General features: G+C 42.0%; 1 protein-coding gene across 3 annotated transcripts; it reads right to left on the bottom strand.

Moving 5' to 3' along the window:
• Positions 1 to 375: 375 nt before the first annotated feature.
• LOC121549028 (gamma-aminobutyric acid receptor subunit rho-2-like) lies at positions 376 to 20434 on the bottom strand. Of its 3 annotated transcripts, none has more exons than XM_041860815.2 (10): positions 20179 to 20434; positions 14572 to 14681; positions 10567 to 10634; positions 3746 to 3969; positions 3426 to 3508; positions 3180 to 3320; positions 2725 to 2877; positions 2338 to 2546; positions 2210 to 2233; positions 376 to 2088 (listed from the first exon to the last, which is right to left on the bottom strand). In XM_041860815.2, the coding sequence occupies exons 1-10, from the start codon at positions 20295 to 20297 to the stop codon at positions 1780 to 1782; spliced, it is 1440 nt and encodes a 479-aa protein (XP_041716749.1). In that variant the 5' UTR covers positions 20298 to 20434; the 3' UTR covers positions 376 to 1779. The 3 variants fall into 3 exon arrangements, with proteins under 3 accessions (XP_041716749.1, XP_041716750.1, XP_041716751.1); XM_041860816.2 differs by lacking the exon at positions 20179 to 20434 and adding an exon at positions 15260 to 15328; XM_041860817.2 differs by lacking the exon at positions 14572 to 14681 and having other exon boundaries at positions 20179 to 20244.
• Between the last annotated feature and the right edge of the window lie 602 nt (positions 20435 to 21036).

The following is a 21036-nucleotide window of genomic DNA, read 5'->3' as shown; positions in this document are numbered from 1 at the left end:
TGTATTTCCAGTAATGTTATTTCATAGTTCTTAGTAATGTTGTTTCATCCATAAGGAAACAATGACATAATCCAGCTAGGGTTGCAAAATTCAAGTAACTTTCCCAAAATTCCCAGGTTTTCCTGAAATCCTGGTTGGAGAATTCCAGATTTTCTGCTCATCACCTCTTGATTCAGAGAATCTTCCAACTGGGATTTTTGAAAAAACATGTGAATTTTGAGAAAGTGAATGAAACTTTGCAACCCTACCTCCAGCAATTGAAAGATAATGTTTACAGACTTTTCTTTAGATTGAGAACAGGCAAACAAAAACTGTATGGTCATGAATCATGCTCAAACACCTTGACTGTAAACATGCTTTTAGTTTAAAGCCTTTATTTATAAATCTGCTCCAAAAAGCATACATTCTAAATATTTCATGCAACAATAATCAGTCTACAGTAGTTGTGCAGCTTGTGGACAAGCATCTGTATGAGGTGGTTTGCATTGGTTGAGCATTTGTCCAACATGCTGACATGTCTACAGTGGCAATATGGGTGCCTAGTAAATCCAGCTCATGCTTGTGGCTATCTACATACTACATACAACACCATGTGTACTAATATACTGGTTGGATAGAATACTGGATAAAAAAAACTATATGCAGTCACTTGTAATCCAAACAGTCAATCAAAAAAACAAACACAAAATATATAGTTGTGAAACCAGTTCACTTAAGGCTGTTCAAGTTCATTACATCACTGATAAAGGTTTATAAGTCTTTAAAACCCCTTCTGAATAACATACAAACAGAAACAGCACTTTAATTGGTTGATAACATTGAGTTTCTGAAACAAGCGTAATGATAGTTCACATAAGCATTCATAAATAGTACCCACCCTCACAATTTCTGTGGCCAGCCATGAAAAAATCTATTCAGCCCCATGCATTGTTTTTAACAACTTAAGGTATAATGGCATATGAGTGCACTAAAAATGTATTATGTAAGTAAATTGCTAGGCCTAAAATGAATAAATAATTAAATAAACAGATAATGAATAAATAATGAAATACTGTAATCTAAGTGAACATCTATTTCATGAAAATTCCAGCTTGTATAATGTAGATTTAGATTTTTGTGTGGTTTGCTCAATCTTAAAAAGAATAACACTTGGTGCATTCCTAGAAGACATGAGTGTGTGGCTGTGTTCCAATGTGCTCATGAGCAATTGGTGCTTGCCAAATCAACATAGTCGATTGATTTCGAGGTCAAACCCTCGCATTATGGATCAAGCTTTCTGTTTAAAGAGTCAAGCTTGGGCAACACTTAGTCCATTTCAGATGTACGTATACTGTCAGTAATGCAGACATAGTTTCCTTGCGTTGACAGTACCATGAGTATAAAACAGCATAGATTCCAGAGATCAAATTGCAATAAATGGGAAGAGCAGGTAGGTATTCCATCGTAGTTTGTTGCTTGGACCTGCATGGTTGTGTAAATAGTTTATATAGAGAAAGTAGGAAAGCTGTACAGTTGAGTCAAGTAGTGAGATGGTTGTAGCTGATATTGAGGATAGAATGGTTTTATCCATCCAGAGACCTGTGAAATCCTTTGTGAGCGCTGCTGGTGAGCACAGGTGTTATAAGAAATCCACCACCTCAATGTGCACTATGGAGGTCATTACCACTTTTAGTCAATCAGTTTGTCAGTCAGAGTTAAATAACGGTCCTGTTTCATCTGGCACAGCAACATCAGTAGATTGTCTCTCTGCTGACTGTATCAAGGCTGTTCGGGAGAGCCTCAGCAGTACACAGACCAGTAGATGAGGTTGAAGATGATGTAGGATCCAGGAAAGATCATGCGGGAGTAGGTGTCTATGGCGTGGGTGTTCTTCATGAAACTGAAGTTGCGGAAGCGCGCCTTCTTCTTGGTTGCCGTGGATTCGTTGTCCAAGGAGATGTGCACCACCATGCGCTCCTGCTTCTCCGGGGGGTCCTCGGGAGCGGGGGCCCTGGTGTACCCGGCTAGACTGTTGGTGTCGGCCTCGCTGTAGGTCCCATCCACCATCATGGTCCCGGTGTGGGACATGCCACATGTGCAGGGGAGCGACTGTAGGGCAGAGAAACAGAGAGAGAGATGGAGAGAGAGACAGGTGGGGGGTGAGAGAGATCAGAGTAGGAAAAACGATGAAAGGACTTGTAGTTTAGTGTGGTATGATGAGGACCCTTACCTGGTCTCTCACCAGGCCCAGAGACTGTAGGACAGAGGAGAGAGAGAAAGAGAGAGAGATCAGAGTAGGAAATATGCTGAAAGGACATAAAGAAGAGCATTACAGGCGTAGTCAGATGGGAACCTTACCTGCTCTCTGGCCTTTTCCCTGAGCTTCCGATCTTTCCCATCCCTCAACGTTGTCAGATAGTTGACGGCAGCATATTCCAGCACCGATAGGAACACAAACACAAAACTGACCCAGAGGTAAATATCCACAGCTTTGATGTAGGAAACCCTGGGCATGGAGGCATTGACTCCAGTGATGATGGTGGACATGGTGAGCACTGTGGTGATACCTGGAGCACAGTACAACACACAACGTCTGTGTGAACACGAGATTCAAGGAAGTATCCTCATAGATATGAACCAACCAATCCATCTACACTCTTAGAAAAAAGGGTCCCCCCCACAGGGACAGCTGAAGAACACTTTTAGGTTCTAGGTAGAACCTTTTCTTCTAATAGTGTATCTTACCTAATGAGACCCTGGCCGGTACGGCCCGACGGTCGATCCAGAAGGAAACCCAAGACAACATGACCATCAGAGTGGCAGGGAAGTAGGTCTGGAGCAGGAAGAAGAAGATGTGGCGTCGCAGGGTGAAGTTGATGTACAGACGGTTGTACCAGCCTGGAGGGAAGAAGTGAAAGACGTGAGATATCACCATAAATATGAAAATGTGTTTTGTTTCTCTGAAGAACGTAAGAGCAGATGTATTTGTACAACAAGGTATTGTATATGGATTCAGTGAAATTGTCACATACAAAACTCCATACAAACAGATAATATTCTTCAATTTTGTTATTCAAATAAATGTTGACTTATTGAGAAGTAAATGCCTGCAACATCCAGTCATCATTTGTATACAGTATGTAGGATTTTTATACAATACACGTTCTTATCAGACCCTCAGAGCTGATTTGTGGTTCTACCTGTGCTGCTGTAGAAAGCCAGTCTGGAGGTAGTGTGAAACTTCTGGATGAGGAACTGAGACAGAGAGATCCTGTCATCCGTGCTCAGGGACTCATCCCCACTCTTCCAGTACAGCATGAGGTCCTCATCCGTGTAAGCATCTGGAGACAACAGACATTTCAAATTGACATCTGCCTGATGTACTGTACCACCACACCAAATCCCTTCATAACACAGTGTGAGACAGTCAGAGTACTGCTACTTACAGCTCTCCAGCTCTAACGTGCAGGTCTGTGAATCCAGAGGGAAACGACTGAAGTCCATGTTACAGGCAGCAGTAACCGTCACCCTGGGGATTCAAACACAACATCTTTATATCCACGATGACACAAACATAAAACATCAACATGCTACATCCTCGTAGTAAAGTATGATTCTATGAGATTGGGTAAATGTGTGCTGGGCAAATGTAGATCAACTGAGTTCTGTCGCTGCCATCATAGAAATGGCACTGTTGCACTTCTGAAGAATGTGGAGCTTGACACAAAACGAAACTGAGTGCAGCTGCTGCTTTCAGTTCCCTCACCTGAGACTGTAGAGAACGTGTCCGTCTGGGAACACCCTGAGCATGATGTTCTCCGTGGTGGTGTCGTGAATGAACGACCTCTTGGAGTGGACGAAGAACACATCAGGCACCCAGATCTTCTTGACCAGGCGTCCGTCGAACGTCATGCTCTTATTGGTTGTGCTGGGAAAGGACAGCCTCTCGTCTTTCCAGTAGTGCCTCAGATACAGAGTCATGGTGAAGTCCTGCAGGTCACCCAAACAGACAGAGATGGCTTTTGGATTCATTTGTTAGTTGGTTGCAGCCTTGTATAAACCCTCTGAACCCTTTCCTGGATTTAGAGTTCTAGATTAAGCCATTGATTGTAAATGTTTCGATTACCAGGGTCTCATCCTCTCCTTGGATTACAGTGTATATTTATGATCAGACATACACTGAGTGCACTAAACATTAGGAACACCTTACTAATATTGAGTTGCACCCAATGTTCCCTCTAAACTGCGCACGCGCGCAGTAGCCCCGAGACTGCCGCACAGCTCCTCGGGACTGCCCGCACTGAAATATCAGCCCACAGAGAGAAGCACCAGATTTAACTTCACTCAACTTTCTAGAGCAGTGGTCACCGACTGGTCGATCTCCAATGCATTCTTAGTCAATCGCCAAACATTTCTGTAAAAAACCCAACAATAAAGCCTTGTGTTCCTATTTTTTTGTATTAGTCTCGGGCCGTTGCACCTGATTCAGCTGCCCTGTGCGAACTGTTGCCATTTAGAACCATTTCATGTGTCTGAAGGCACAAACTCTGCCTTCCCGGTGGGCCCAGAGAGCAAATCAAGTGCACTATAGGCCTACCGCTGGCCAATCGGATGGCTCAGATTACCGTGTCTGCAGTAATGTAGCAGGCATGAAAGAAAGTTACAGGAAATATTTCACTTTCTCTGTTCATAGGAGTAACAACATGAATTTGTGCATGCGGTGCGACTCGAGTCGCCATTAGCTGTATGACTTTGTCCATTTTTGGTCAGAATCAGTGGAGGAAAGGTAGAGATGTTGAGAGGCGGACCCTCAGTCTGCTGCTCTCTCCCTATGCTGAGACTGACCATAAGATGCAGGCACCATCAGCCCAGTAAAATAAAAATACAAAGCAAATTATTTAAATGTATGCTCACTCAGCTGTGCCTCACAAGTAATACAACAACGGATCTATTACCGGTGTGATCATATAGCCTACCTCAAATTTAAAATGGCCCGAACAACAATGCGTTGGCAGGGCAATTCAAGCAAAGCTAATATGCGGTGATAATGTATTGGACCTATAGCTTAGTACTAAGACTTAATTGCTACAGTACTGTTTTTAATTGGTTACTGTTGCATAGGCTTACGTTTTTTAAGTCATGTAAAAAAAAAAACTGAGCGGTAGATCTCGGTTTGCATTTTGACTCAGTGATCTTGACTCAGAAAAGTTTGGTGACCACAGTTGTAGAGTTTTTCCTGTTAACACTATCAACGTTTCCCTTTACTGTGGCAATTGTGATTGAATCAACGCAGTATTAGCCACTTTCAATGCAACATACCAAAACAAAACAAACTATGCAAGAAATGTTGTTGTATGCAGAACGCATCGGAGTAGGACTCAAGACTCTCAGACCACGAGAAACAAGATTCTCTGATCTCATGAAACCAAGATTGAACTATTTGGCCTGAATGCCAAGCCTGACGTCTGGAGGAAACCTGGCACCATCCCTACGGTGAAGCATGGTGGTGGCAGCATCATGCTGTGGGGATGTTTTTCAGCAGCAGGGACTGGGAGACTAGTCAGGATCAAGTGAAAGATGAACGGAGCAAAGTACAGAGAGATCCTTGATGAAAACCTGCTCCAGAGCGCTCAGGACCTCAGACTGGGACGAAGGTTCACCTTCCAACAGGACAACGACCAGAGCCCAGACTTGAACCCGATTGAACATCTCTGGAGAGACCTGAAAATAGCTTTGCAGCGACGCTCCCCATCCAACCTGACAGAGCTTGAGAGGATCTGCAGAGAAGAATGGGAGAAACTCCCCAAATACAGGTGTGCCAAGCTTGTAGCGTCATACCCAAGAAGACTCAAGGCTGTAATCGCTACCAAAGGTGCTTCAACAAAATACTGAGTAAAGGGTCTGAATACTAACCGTTTTTTATTTTGTCATTATGGGGTATTGTGTGTAGATTAATGAGGGGAAAAAAACAATTTAATCAATTTTAGAATAAGGCTGTAACGTAACAAAAATTGGAAAAGGTCAAAGGGTCTGAATACTTTCCGAATGCACTGAATTTGGATCTGTGCCATTTACTTTGAACTGGATTGTGTTAACAGCATGAGCGGTCGTGAGTAGATGCGCTTGTTTTGAGATCAAAGCGAGAGCTGCATGTAGCCATGTGTGCAGATTTAGTTCATATCCTTTGCTAGTTCGTGAGTTATTAGCCCTGTTATAGATAAATTGTAGTCAGCAATAGGGGAGTGATTGCTTCCTACAAGAGCACAAAACGTGTACATTTCTAGCTAAATAGCTTTGTTTTGTCTTAAAGAGGCAGTGTTGTGTTTTGAGACAGGCTTGAATTAGCTAAGTAGCCAATAGGCAGAGGGTAGCATCATTTTTCAGATTCTCTGTAATAATGGTATGACAATAATAATGCATTTTAAAGTGGTTTCTTGCATTAAACAACATAACAGCATGTTCAGTCACCTCCTTGTCTGAAGGACAAGTGAATAAACAGGTTAATGTCAAGCCCTGTATGTTTTTTTCATGTAGGCCTACATTGAACACCACACATTGGCTGCTACTGTCGGCTGAATGATAGAACAGCTATTTCCATGTTAAAATGTTATGGGATGCATTTTCTCCATTGTTTTTTATGATAGGCCACTCTGGTAGGCCTACCTTATGATCAAATAGCCACAGTAGCCTACATGACCACTGTTAAAACTGTAACTTAAAGCGGGTACAGCCTCAGTGTTCACAGTAAACGCATGCTGGAAGTTGCACAGAATTTTCACAAAGTTGAAGTTTGCGCTCAGCAGACACGAAATTTGCTCTGTGCCAGAACAAATTAGAGGGAACATTGGTTGCATCCCCCCTTTTGCCCTCAGAACAGCCTCAATTCGTTGGGACATGGACTCTACAAGGTGTCGAAAACGTTCCACAGGGATGCTGGCACATGTTGACTTCAGTGCTTCCCACAGTTGTGTCAAGTTGTCTGGATGTCCATTGGGTGGTGGACCATTCTTGATACACACGGGAAACAGTTGAGCATGAAAAACCCAGCAGCGTTGCAGTTCTTGACACAACCGGTGCGCCTGGCACCTACTACCATACCCCCGTTCAAAGGGCTCCCGAGTGGCGCAGCGCTCTAAGGCACTGCATCTCAGTGCTTGAGGCGTCACTACAGACCCCCTGGTTCGATTCCAGGCTGTATCACAACCTGCCGTGATTGGGAGTCCCATAGGGCGGCGCACAATTGGCCCAGCGTCGTCCGGGTTTGGCCGGTGTAGGCCATCATTGTAAATAAGAATTTGTTCTTAACTGACTTGCCTAATTAAATAAAGGTAAAATAAAAAAAATAAAAAAAAGGCACATATCTTTTGTCTTGCCCATTCACCCTCTGAATGACACACATACACAATCCATGTCTCAATTGTCTCAAGGCTTAAAAATCCTTCTTTAACCTGTCTCCTCCCCTTCATCTACACTGATTGAAGTGGATTTATCAAGTGACATCAATAAGGGATCATAGCTTTCACTTGGATTCACCTAGTCAGTCTGTCATAGAAAGAGCAGGTGTTCCTAATGTTTTGTACACTCAGTGTATGTCCTCAGTATGAGCATGGAACATATTATGTCATATGTCCAGAGAGGGCAGTCAGAATTGACATTAGTGATGATGAGACACATACAGTAATGACAGCTCTGGGTTAGAGGTTGCATTGGTCTCACATATCCTTTTCCTTCCTCTCTGCTCCTTGATCTGTATATGTTACTAGGCAAAGGGGTTTATTTTATGCCGACTACGCCACTTTATCTACAGTAGGGAAAAAAGTATTTAGTCAGCCACCAATTGTGCAAGTTCTCCCACTTAAAAAGATGAGAGAGGCCTGTAATTTTCATCATAGGTACACGTCAACTATGACAGACAAAATTAGAAAAAAATAATCCAGAAAATCACATTGTAGGATTTTTAATGAATTTATTTGCAAATTATGGTGGAAAATAAGTATTTGGTCAATAACAAAAGTTTCTCAATACTTTGTTATATACCCTTTGTTGCAATGACACAGGTCAAACGTTTTCTGTAAGTCTTCACAAGGTTTTCACACACTGTTGCTGGTATTTTGGCCCATTCCTCCATGCAGATCTCCTCTAGAGCAGTGATGTTTTGGGGCTGTCGCTGGGCAACACGGACTTTCAACTCCCTCCAAAGATTTTCTATGGGGTTGAGATCTGGAGACTGGCTAGGCCACTCCAGGACCTTGAAATGCTTCTTACGAAGCCACTCCTTCGTTGCCCGGGCGGTGTGTTTGAGATCATTGTCATGCTGAAAGACCCAGCCACGTTTCATCTTCAATGCCCTTGCTGATGGAAGGAGGTTTTCACTCAAAATCTCACGATACATGGCCCCATTCATTCTTTCCTTTACACGGATCAGTCGTCCTAGTCCCTTTGCAGAAAAACAGCCCCAAAGCATGATGTTTCGACCCCCATGCTTCACAGTAGGTATGGTGTTCTTTGGATGCAACTCAGCATTCTTTGTCCTCCAAACACGACGAGTTGAGTTTTTACCAAAAAAGTTATATTTTGGTTTCATCTGACCATATGACATTCTCCCAATCCTCTTCTGGATCATCCAAATGCACTCTAGCAAACTTCAGATGGGCCTGGACATGTACTGGCTTAAGCAGGGGGACACGTCTGGCACTACAGGATTTGAGTCCCTGGCGGCGTAGTGTGTTACTGATGGTAGGCTTTGTTACTTTGGTCCCAGCTCTCTGCAGGTCATTCACTAGGTCCCCCCGTGTGGTTCTGGGATTTTTGCTCACCGTTCTTGTGATCATTTTCACCCCACGGGGTGAGATCTTGCGTGGAGCCCCAGATCGAGGGAGATTATCAGTGGTCTTGTATGTCTTCCATTTCCTAATAATTGCTCCCACAGTTGATTTCTTCAAACCAAGCTGCTTACCTATTGCAGATTCAGTCTTCCCAGCCTGGTGCAGGTCTACAATTTTGTTTCTGGTGTCCTTTGACAGCTCTTTGGTCTTGGCCATAGTGGAGTTTGGAGTGTGACTGTTTGAGGTTGTGGACAGGTGTCTTTTATACTGATAACAAGTTCAAACAGGTGCCATTAATACAGGTAACGAGTGGAGGACAGAGGAGCCTCTTAAAGAAGAAGTTACAGGTCTGTGAGAGCCAGAAATCTTGCTTGTTTGTAGGTGACCAAATACTTATTTTCCACCATAATTTGCAAATAAATACATTAAAAATCCTACAATGTGATTTTCTGGATTTTTTCTCCTCATCTTTTTAAGTGGGAGAACTTGCACAATTGGTGGCTGACTAAATACTTTTTTCCCCACTGTACCACAGCAGACCATCCTCTTTTCCATTTACTTCACAGCATTATATTACATCATATTAGATCAGTAATAATACAACTTGAAATAATAGCACCAATGAAGTAATCAGTGCCCACTTCAGTACCTTTGTCATTACATACAATGTGTGTATAACATCACATTTTGACACTGTAACATTGCATAATGCTATTAAAATGGTTGATACGTCTGACTGAACCTTTGTCCTCCATCAGTCTGGCATTATATCATTAAGGACAGTCATCGTTTGTATGCAATAATTTGCCCTATCTATTTTTATATAATTATATACAAACATTTAAATGCTCACATAGAGGTTTACAGAACATCAGGATGGAAGTTTGGGCTCCAATTTATAGTGGTGGAACATGTGCATGGTCATTTGCAAGGTCATTTGCAAGGTCATTTTGAACACAAAACAATTTCTAGCACTGTGCTCCTATTATTTTGATTATCTGAGAATAAGAGATTAATAAGCATGACCAATATAATGAATCTGAGCTTTTCAGCTCCAAAACACTAGGAGTTCAATGGAAGTAGTGGGCTGCAGCATCATTGATGTTACAGACCCTAAAATATTTAAGACTGATGGGTGTCTCTTGATTTGTTATAGGAATGGCCAGCATCCCTACCCATTGCAATTCAGTAGTTGTTGAATTTAAACAATGTATCACAATGACCACTTCAAATGTTCCACTGACCTAACAACTGTTAACATTGACTTAATTCAAAATTCAAAAGGCACTCGCACATCTGAGCTATCTTTTTTGCAGGTGCATGGTAACAGTTGAATAAGATGAGAAAAAAAAAAAAGATAGTATCACTGCTCTTTAATAAGCTTTACTTATCGGCCTCAAGGCCTTCATCAGAGCTTTTGTGAGTTATTTAAATTAGCACCCTTATGTAGACATAGCCCCACCCACATCCGTTCCACGCATTGAATGGGGTTGGAGTTGAGGGAAAACAAGTAAATGCTAAATAATATAACAATGTGCATTTCATAAATATTCGAATACAGTGTGTACATGTACATAAACGTATTAAACATCTGTAAAACCACAATGAGGACATCAACCCACTAAGCAAGTTTTGATAAATCATTGGGTACAGCGCAAGAAAAACGTCAAAGTAATCTTTTACATTCACATTTACAACATAACATACATAATATTGACTTAATTGAAATGTTTCATGTTTGTATGGTTATTCATTCACTTACCATGTCCACCTCTGATATACTGTCCAAACTCTCCACCTGAACATCCACCCCCACAGGGACAGCAGGGCCTGCAAAACATACAGTCACAATAATTAGATTATTTTCATTCTTATTATTATATTCCTGATTATCAGTGGCATCATATTTAGGCCAACAGTGAGAGTCAAGGATTCAGTTTCACGTGGAAATACAGTTTAATCATCCCATAACATGATTTAGGGTAAGTTAGTGTGAAACATAACAATTCTACTTTCTCTTGGTAGATATACAGTGCAGTAAAAAAGTATGTGTACCCCTGCACAGTTTTAACATGTTGTTGTGTTGAGTCTGAAATGTTGACACTTTCAATTGTTACCCTGTGAAGTAGGTTGTGTACATCAGTAGAAAAAGAAATTGAAAGTATCAACATTTCAGACTAACACCACAAAATTTGAAAACTCTGCAGGGGTTCACATTCACATACTTTTCTACTGCACTGTATTAGCGTCGATAAAATGAAATAAATCTCTGTCTGAGTTGATGTCTTCAATTGGATTTCCATGCCCCAGTATAGAGGCTCTGATATTTTCTTCATACTTTCCCCTTGTTATCTCTAGTAGTATCCTTTTCCTTTGATCACCACCACAATCCCAGCAAGACTCAAATTATTACTACATGATATTACAGCTACAGATAATCTTCAGCTAATTTTTAAAAACCCTTTCATTTCAGTATTGAGGGCAATACCACACACTCATATTTTGAAGTATTCATTTGATTGAAGTGGATGAGTCATGAATGATAGATTTGGGTTAGATTTTAGGTTTGCGAGGATATGGAATCAAAATAACTCCATATAAGGTCATGTTTCTTTTCACAGCACATACATCCTATAAATCAGTTCTATATGCAATTATATGTCACACAGTTCCATCCATCCCATGTTAAAGGTTCACATAAGAGGCGCAAGTAATGCCTAATATAGATGTATGCATTGTGAGTAGTGTCCTGATCGCCTGCCATTGTCTAATCTGCGGTAACTGCTGTAGTACCAGCCTCTGAACCCTCTCATGTAATCGCTAGTAGCTAAAGCCTCCTTTCACTCAGCCTCCCCTCGCCTGTTACCTGGAAGAGAAGATATTAACTCATCGCCTTGTGCCATCCCTCACTCACACCATATGCCATCCATCAGATCCTAAACTGGGACCCAGGCACCAGCTCCCCTCCCAGGACCTGTGTGGACAATGCTGCCCGCCACAATTGCCACCTGCTGGGAGAAAGGCCTCCCACAGCCTCTACCCCTGTAATAGATAGAGCTAGTGGGGGATTGGGCTGTTATTTAAGAAAATATGTATCTTTCATTCATAGTGATTACATGTGCTCTCTCCATCTGCTCCTCCTGCCATAGCGGAGACACTGGTTATGCTGTGGGAGATGTGATCTTGTAAAAAGACCACTGCTGAGAACAATCATTATGGGTCGTTATGGGGTCCGGTCCAGAGGATAGAGAACTGTGTGTTTGACTTTTCACTGTGCGTTTGAACTCAAGTTGAATTCATATCAGTTTGCCTGTTCCCCTAGCAGTTACTTGTTCGTTAAAGCTCTCTTAGAACATATTCTGATGATGTAAATCTGTAATGTTCCCATCAAAGCCATACAATGTGTGATTGACTGATCGAGAATGTCCTCTGAAATTGTCTGAACTATTCAGTCTCTTCATAGAGTTGGACCTTAGTATGGTCTGGTAAACAGTTGTCAGTGGAGCACACAAGTAAAACATCTATAGTCTGTGCTGATTCAATGAGTCATCAAGAATGTCTCTGTTATAGAAGTCAACATGACAGAGGAAGCTATTCCTCAGCCAGCATAAGGACTTCAAAGATTACACAGAAATAACAAGAAAGACAACAAAAAAATATGAACACAACCCCCCATGGCAAATAGGTTGATCAGCATAATTTCATGAGTCTGTTTTCTCATATACAGGACTAGCTATCCAGATCTCTGCACAGCAAAATTATGTAATGTTGCCGTAAAATACCAGCAGATCAGGAAAGATCACAAAATCTGTTTTAAGACCTTAAATAGATATTACATGAATGCTGAATGGGGGAAGAAAGCCCCTATCTATTTCACATAATGACACTGGAGTGCTCCCCTTTAGAAACTGTAAATCAACTATTGGTTAGCACTGGCCAGATTAAGGCTAGCCTAGCCCCATGCATTAGACACCGGTGCTCACTCCTGAAAGAAATCCCAACGATGGAAATCATAGGAATAAAATGGGGGGAAAACAAGCTATCTCTGCAAATTTGATTAAGTGGTGGTCCCGTGTGGCTCAGTTGGTAGAGCATGGTGCTTGCAACGCCAGGGTTGTGGGTTTGATTCCCACAGGGGACCAGTACGAAAATGTATGCACTCACTACGGTAAGTCGCTCTGGACAAGAGCGGCTGCTAAATGACTAAAATGTATAGTTAAGCCATGACAGGTCTTTACACGCCTCAGATGTTATTTATACCCACTGGAAGATTATAATAATACTTATTTGTTTTATGTACTTACATTTATAGGTAAACCCGGGAAATTTGAACTTTATGTACTGTATGACAAATATGAGATTCACTGCAACAGCAAATCTCCATGTCTCAGTATCCTAACCTTGTTTAGATGGTGGATTTTCAACCAGAAACCAAACCTCAAAGGATCCGCAGAATGGAATATTCCTAGTAGCATGGATATAAAAGTGAATCTTCTTTTGTCTTCTATTTATAAACGTTTAAATGGTAATTGAGCAGCAGGGGTGCTTCCCTACAGTCATAACCTGAAACACATGGGAACAGCTCTAACCTTTATACTGGGGATATTTACAGCCTTATCCCCATAAAGGCCTTCCCACCGGCAGAGCACTGTATCCATAATGCAAAACCTCACATAGTCGTTGTCTCTGAAAAAAACTACATTTGCACAGCCCTAATTCTAACCAAACAATTAACTTTTTTCTCTCTGTTAAAATTATGCCACACAAAGCTGTTTATTGTGTGCAATGGGACAATTCATTTGCTCCTTCCCAGTGGGATTTCTCAGATTGTGTTTTGGGCTGTTTTCTTCCACTCTTGTGTGGAAAGAGACCTCATGCTGGCACGTCACAATGCCACACAGATAACATTCCTCCAGCGAGCGGCCGTGTAAGAGGCTTTCATTACCAACACTGTACGCCTGCTTCCTTTTGAAGCTAGGGAAGAAAACATAGCCACCGCTACACATCTCCCACCCAAATTAGTACAGACAGTTTTCACAGGATTACACAAGTCAACCTTTCATAATGTTTGTATAAGACAGACTATTTGAATCTCCAAAAGCTCTCTATTCCGGGACACAAGGCTGTGTCTGTGTGTCCCATTTACAGATAGAATGAAGGGTTTTATGTAGGATCCTCTATTTAGAATTCTTAGTGTCTGAGCTGCCACTCAAGTTCAGTAACACTACATCCAGTACATTATTCACCAGGGAATATGAAGCATCCCATTTTATGCATTTCAAAAGCTCCTCCAATACCTTCCTTACACTTCGGTAAACATGTCAAAACAGGTGTGGATACCGAATTGATTGCTACAAAATAATTCATTCTCAAAGTGTCATATCTAACTAGATCCTGTGTGTATTGATATGACGAGACTACTTTTTAACATACATGTACTTTTCTTTGCCGGACATGCTTCAATGCCATTCAAGATCTAAATCAGAGTAGCACAACTCCAATCCTCAAGGGCCACAATCCTGATGGTTTTTGTTCCACACTGGCACTTAATTAATGTTCAGAGCCATTCATTGGTTGCCCAGAGAGGGAAACCACCTGATTGCCCAAGAAGTACAAACATGGAACAAACATACACTGCGGCGCTCAAGGAACAATTTTGCACCCATGATCTGAACAGTGATATCAGGGCCCCTTTGCCAGGGCTCTGAAGTCTACTTTAGTTAAATCAGCCAATCAGTCAACAAGATGTTTAGAACCATGTCCTTACCTGCAAAGGCTGGTCTCATGGTGAAATCATGGTCATCCACTCTCAGCAGGTTGTCTGTCTTCAATTTGTGAGATTTTGTGTTATCAACTATCCTTTTTCCAGTCAGGGGACTGCAAAAGAAAACGGCAATCAGGTGCTGAAAATATTGGTGGATAACAGTTATCTGTCTCCATCCAGTCCTTACTCCTTACAGAGAACCACCTTTAAAATGACCCTCAAACCACAACAGTCAGATTATGCAACGAAGAGGGCCCGGATTCCCAAAAGCATTTTAAGGCTAAATTAATCGTTAGAACCTTCGTAAGAGCATCTTTAAAATTCCCGAGACGTTTCCTAAAACCGTCTTTATTATCCTAACGTTGCACATGAAATCGCTCGTAATCTAACGCCTGCATCAGACCACTCGTAGAACAAGTGCGTTATTAGATCACTGTTTGCCCTCCCGATTCACTTTACACACAATCCCCGCTAAACATAGAAACATCTTCATTCTATGTGACCGCCAAAAACTTCATAGCCAGTTGGATATAAATAGCCTAAAAAGATAGCAATGTTATAAACAAGCGAAGCATGGATAGGCCTATTTTTTTGTTGTTGAATGAAAACCGAGATAACGAATTATATAATAGCAAAATTATTAGGCTAAATATCGACATCATGTAAATGTATGTGCAATCCATAGACCTACCCAACTTGGTCTCAGAGTATTTTGTATTATTCTGTACGTAAATCCGAGACGTTCTATTTAGTATGATATGTTACGTTTGGTATGGTTACATAAGACAGATGGTTACTTAAGGCAAAAACGAAAGGAGGGTGGTTGGTCGGGGTGGGCGTATAACGCGAATGTCTAGCAACCCAAAGGTCACGAATTCGAATCTCATCACAGATAACTTCAGCATTTGAGCTAATTAGCAACTTTAACTACTTACTACTTTTTAACTATTTAGCATGTTAGCTAACCCTTTCCCTAACCCATAACCCTTTTAGCTAACCCTTCCCCTTCCCCTAACCTAACCTTAACCCTAACCCCTAGCTAACGTTAGCGACGATGTCTAGCAACCCAAAGGTCACGAATTCGAATCTCATCACAGATAACTTCAGCATTTGAGCTAATTAGCAACTTTAACTACTTACTACTTTTTAACTATTTAGCATGTTAGCTAACCCTTTCCCTAACCCATAACCCTTTTAGCTAACCCTTCCCCTTCCCCTAACCTAACCTTAACCCTAACCCCTAGCTAACGTTAGCGACCTGGCTAAAGTTAGCCACCTAGCTACAATTCGTGACATATCATACATTTTTGCACATTTGTAACATATTGTACATTTAGCAAATTCCTAACATAATGTACAAATTGTAATTCATAACATATCATACGAAATGGGTGATGGACATCCACGAATTAACACATACCATATGAAACGTAACATATCATACTAAATGGAGTCTCGGATTTACATACAGAATAATACGAAAAGCTCTGAGACCACGTTTGATCTTTCCTACAATAGCCGAACATGTAACGTTAGTTTCCCAAAACAGCTTGCAGAGAACGTTCGCTAAGTGCGTCGTTGGAGCATGTGTTGATACTGATAGGATCGAAAGAAAGGGAGCGCTGCTCTCGGGTCAGTATTCTCCATTAAAATATTTCTTAACATTACATTATTTCACAATACTGTGAAGTTTTGGCACATCATTGCGCACGTTAGGCTACACATGAAATATATTGAGACAAAATACAGACAATAGCCTACAAGAAGCAAAATAGAACTCAACTGATTGAACATTAAATGTATTTCAAAATGATTGAAATAGGCCTATAGCCTACTGTTTATATTTTAATGCAATCATCGCAAGATTCGGTTTTCATTTGAAGCATCTTTTTATACGTCACTTGTTTGTATCAATTGCAAAGATATTGCAACTTTGTATTGGTAGTCAACTTTATTATGAAGTTATCAGCGGTCACAGAGAGATGGATATACCATGTTATTCTATGTTTAACAGAAAACCTTTGTATATAAAGTGACCCGGGAGGGCAAAAAAGCCCTCTTCTGTGTATAAAGTGACACGGGAGGGCAAAAAAGCATCTAATGCCCTCCGACGAACTATCAAACAGGCAAAGAGTCAATACAGGACTAAGATTGAATCGTACTACACCGGCTCCGACGCTCGTTGGATATGGCAGGGCTTGCAAACTATTACAGACTACAAAGGGAAGCACAGCCGCGAGCTGCCCAGTGACACGAGCCTACCAGACGAGCTAAATCACTTCTATGCTCGCTTCGAGGCAAGCAACACTGAAGCATGCATGAGAGCATCAGCTGTTCCGGATGACTATGTGATCACGGTCTCCGTAGCCGATGTGAGTAAGACTTTTAAGCAGGTCAACATTCACAAGGCCGCAGGGCCAGACGGATTACCAGGATGTGTACTCCGAGCATGCGCTGACCAACTGGCAAGTGTCTTCACTGACATTTTCAACATGTCCCTGACTGAGTCTGTAATACCAACATGTTTCAAGCAGACCACCATAGTCCCTGTGCCCAAGAACACTAAGATAACTTGCCTAAATGACCACCGACCCGTAGCACTCACGTCTGTAGCCATGAAGTGCTTTGAAAGGCTGGTCATGGCTCACATCAACACCATTATCCCAGAAACCCTAGACCCACTCCAATTTGCATACTGCCCCAACAGATCCACAGATGATGCAATCTCTATTGCACTCCACACTGCCCTTTCCCACCTGGACAAGAGGAGCACCTACGTGAGAATGCTATTCATTGACTACAGCTCAGCGTTCAACACCATAGTGCCCTCAAAACTCATCACTAAGTTAAGGACCCTGTGACTAAACACCTCCCTCTGCAACTGGATCCTGGACTTCCTGACGGGCCGCCCCCAGGTGGTAAGGGAAGGTAACAACACATCTGCCACGCTGATCCTCAACACGGGGGCCCCTCAGGGGTGCGTGCTCAGTCCCCTCCTGTACTCCCTGTTCACCCATGACTGCATGGCCAGGCACTGTTCCAACACCTTCATTAAGTTTGCTGACAACACAACAATGGTAGGCCTGATCACCGACAACGATGAGACAGCCTATATGGAGGAGGTCAGAGACCTGGCCGTGTGGTGCCAGGATAACAACCTCTCCCTCAACATGATCAAGACAAAGGAGATGATTGTGGACTACAGGGAAAAATAATAGGACTGAGCACGCCCCCATTCTCATCGACGGGGCTGTAGTGGAACAGGTTGAGAGCTTCAAGTTCCTTGGTGTCCACATCACCAACAAACTATCATGGTCCAAACACACCAAGACAGTCGTGAAGAGGGCACGACAAAGCCTATTCCCCCTCAGGAGACTGAAAAGATTTGGCATGGGTCGTCAGATCCTCAAAAAGTTCTACAGCTGCACCATCGAGAGCATCCTGACTGGTTGCATCACTGCCTGGTATGGCAACTGCTCGGCCTCCGACCGCAAGGCACTACAGAGGGTAGTGCGTACGGCCCAGTACATCACTGGGGCCAAGCTTCCTGCCATCCAGGACCTCTATACCAGGCGGTGTCTTTAATTATTTGTTATTTTTATTCATCAATTTTCTACTTAACACTTACTTTTCTTAAAACTGCATTTTTGGTTAAGGGCTTGTAAGTAAGCATTTCACTGTAAGGTGTACACATGTTGTATTCGGCGCATGTGGCAAATAACATTTTATTTTATTTAACGATGCACTTAGCTGTTCTACAAGTGGTCTGAGGCAGGCGTTAGATTACGAGCATTTGCAAGTGCAACGTCAATAACGATGGTTTTAGGAAACAGCTCTGAGATTTAGCGATGCTCCTACGAAGGATTGAACGATGAACTTAGCCTTAAGATGCTTTTGGGAAACCGGACCCTGTTCTTTATAAAAACATTATTTCTGTCTCGTTCAAGGTGTGGTGTCAGGTGTTTTTGTCAGCATTGAACATTGCTGTTTATGGGCCATTTGTCTGCATGAGCATAACTGCAATGTGTGGGTGTGTGTGTAGTGCCTGCCCTCAGAGAATCATGAGAAACATGCTTTGCTGTCAAAGTAAGTTTATCTAACCCACATGACACGTTTGTCATTTGAGGATAACATGGGTGGAAGTATGAAAATGTATGCACTCACTAACTGTAAATCGCTCTGGATTATTATTATTATTATTATTATTATTATTATTATTATTATTATAAGAGCGTCTGCTAAATGACTAAAATGTAAATGTAAAATGTAAGTTCGTTCCCATACTCTGTATACATTATATGTTCCGTGGATATAAAGTTTAGGGAAGACAGGGAAAAACCCATCCATTTAGGCATTTTGCACCTATGCCAGTTTCAAGGGCAGGGGCGGACTGGCCATCTGGCATTTCGGGCAAATGCCAAATGACCTGGTCCATTTTTAGCCCAGTGGGCCTGGCTAACTTGGGTTTGTAGTGCAAAATTGGGTTTTTAGGCTAATAATGAGAGCCTCAAGGAAATAAATGGGCCTGTGTGGGAGCATCAAGGAAAGGAATGCATGTGTTAGAAATGCCAGGGCCGATTTCTGGTCCCAGTCTGCCCCTGTTCAAGGGTCTCCCAAAATAGAGGGGTGACAATTATTGAGTGAATGGAGGCTAATTAGGCCATCAGACAACCACTTCGACCTGGCCAGCATTCACAGTGTGTCACTTTCACACTTGGTGTGATTGTGATTTTGCACAATTAATAATGAACGCACATTGTCCCCTGGGGACTGCCACTTCATGCTATAGTGGTTGATTTGGAATTGTAATCCTATAAATGTCTAATGGACAAAAATGTCACGTTGTAACTCAATTAGCAAGAACAACATAATTGGAGAGCTACTTGCAATACAGCAGGGGATCCTGAGAACCCGATTAATCCACTGTCCCCATGGAACTGTTAAATCTGTTAAATCTTGCAGATTACATGAACCATGTTCTGCCCTTACTGTAGCCTACTTAAAGTGCATTGGAGAGCTTTGTGTCATTGAACAGCCTCACGGATAAGATTTTTAACAATGACGCAACACATCACGGGTTATCTGATGGGGAGAATGGCACAACCGATAGTGAAGTATGATGCAGAATAATGATGCAAAGTTCAGATGAATGGTATGGATGATGACACTTGCAGATAGGGATGATTCATGACATCTGCGCAGACAGGGTCCATCCATTGATTGCATCCTTCCCATCATATGCGCACTGCGCTCTGGATCATCTTTACGCACGGGCACGGTTTCCATATTGCGCAGTCACCATCGAGTCGAGACCACCCCAATAACGCTAATATTTACATACAGTCTCCGTGTCAACGACTGTAACGGGTTTAACATTGCTGAAACGAGCCATACATAATTTTGAATGTGACAAACTTAGTCGAATAAATAGCCTAGTATTAGGCTACATCAAACGGAACGCAGGGTTCCACAAGTGCGGAATTTAACAAAAGAAACAAAGAAAGAGGATGACATGAAGACCTCCAGTTGCTTTAAAGTGCAAACGAAAGAGTGAAATAAGGAAACGCATTTGGATGGACTGTCAAAAAGGGTAAGGATCCAGGTACTTACGCGCCATGCTTGTGAGATTCCACCGCCCCGGACCACCTCCTTTTCCTACTTTTGTGCTTTCGGCATTCCCCGATCAGTATCAAGCAAAAAAGTACAAACAGAAACTTAATATAAGGCATTATGTGTGAAAACTCAAAAGTCTTCGAATGAGTGAAACAATCACTTTAATCCACGTCCGCAATGGTTTGAGCATTGTAGCACATTTTGGTCCGAAGTAGAACATGTGATAACGGGCATTGTAGTGAGGCAGTGTACGGGTTGAATGAGTAACAACGACTGATATGTTTACAAAGCCAAGCGGCTTGTCTCGCTTATTGCTCCCTGATTGGTCCACGGTTTACAGCGGTTGGTTTCCAAGCGCTCCAAACCAAGGCACCGCGCGCGCAGCAACAGCTCTGGTTTAGCTACAGTATAATGACATGACCACATTCCAGGGTGTCACGTAAAAAAACTTCCTAGCTTGAAATTGATTGGAAACCATTTCACGGTGGGAAGATTTTTACATGACAAAGGGAATCCTCGATCAACTGATGTAAGGAGCCTCACAGCTGTCTGGGCTTCCGAAAAACCAAAAAGTAGATATGGCGCCTGTCCTTATTAAACCTCTATGCATAGAACTATGATGCAACAGGCATGGACTCAAGTCTCATATGAACAGCAAGTGCATATCCTAATATACAGTGCATTCGGAACATATTCAGACCCCTTGACTTTTTCCACATTTTGTTACATTACAGCCTTATTCTAAAATGGATGAAATTATTTCCCCCCCTCATCAATCTACACACAATACCCCATAATGACAAAGCAAAAACCGGTTAAGAAAAGTTTCCATATTTATAAAAAAAAAAAAAAAAC

This window comes from Coregonus clupeaformis, chromosome 33, assembly GCF_020615455.1.
Source record: "Coregonus clupeaformis isolate EN_2021a chromosome 33, ASM2061545v1, whole genome shotgun sequence".
NCBI classification, from domain to species: Eukaryota; Metazoa; Chordata; class Actinopteri; order Salmoniformes; family Salmonidae; genus Coregonus; species Coregonus clupeaformis.
This window is presented reverse-complemented; position numbering and strand designations above follow the sequence as displayed.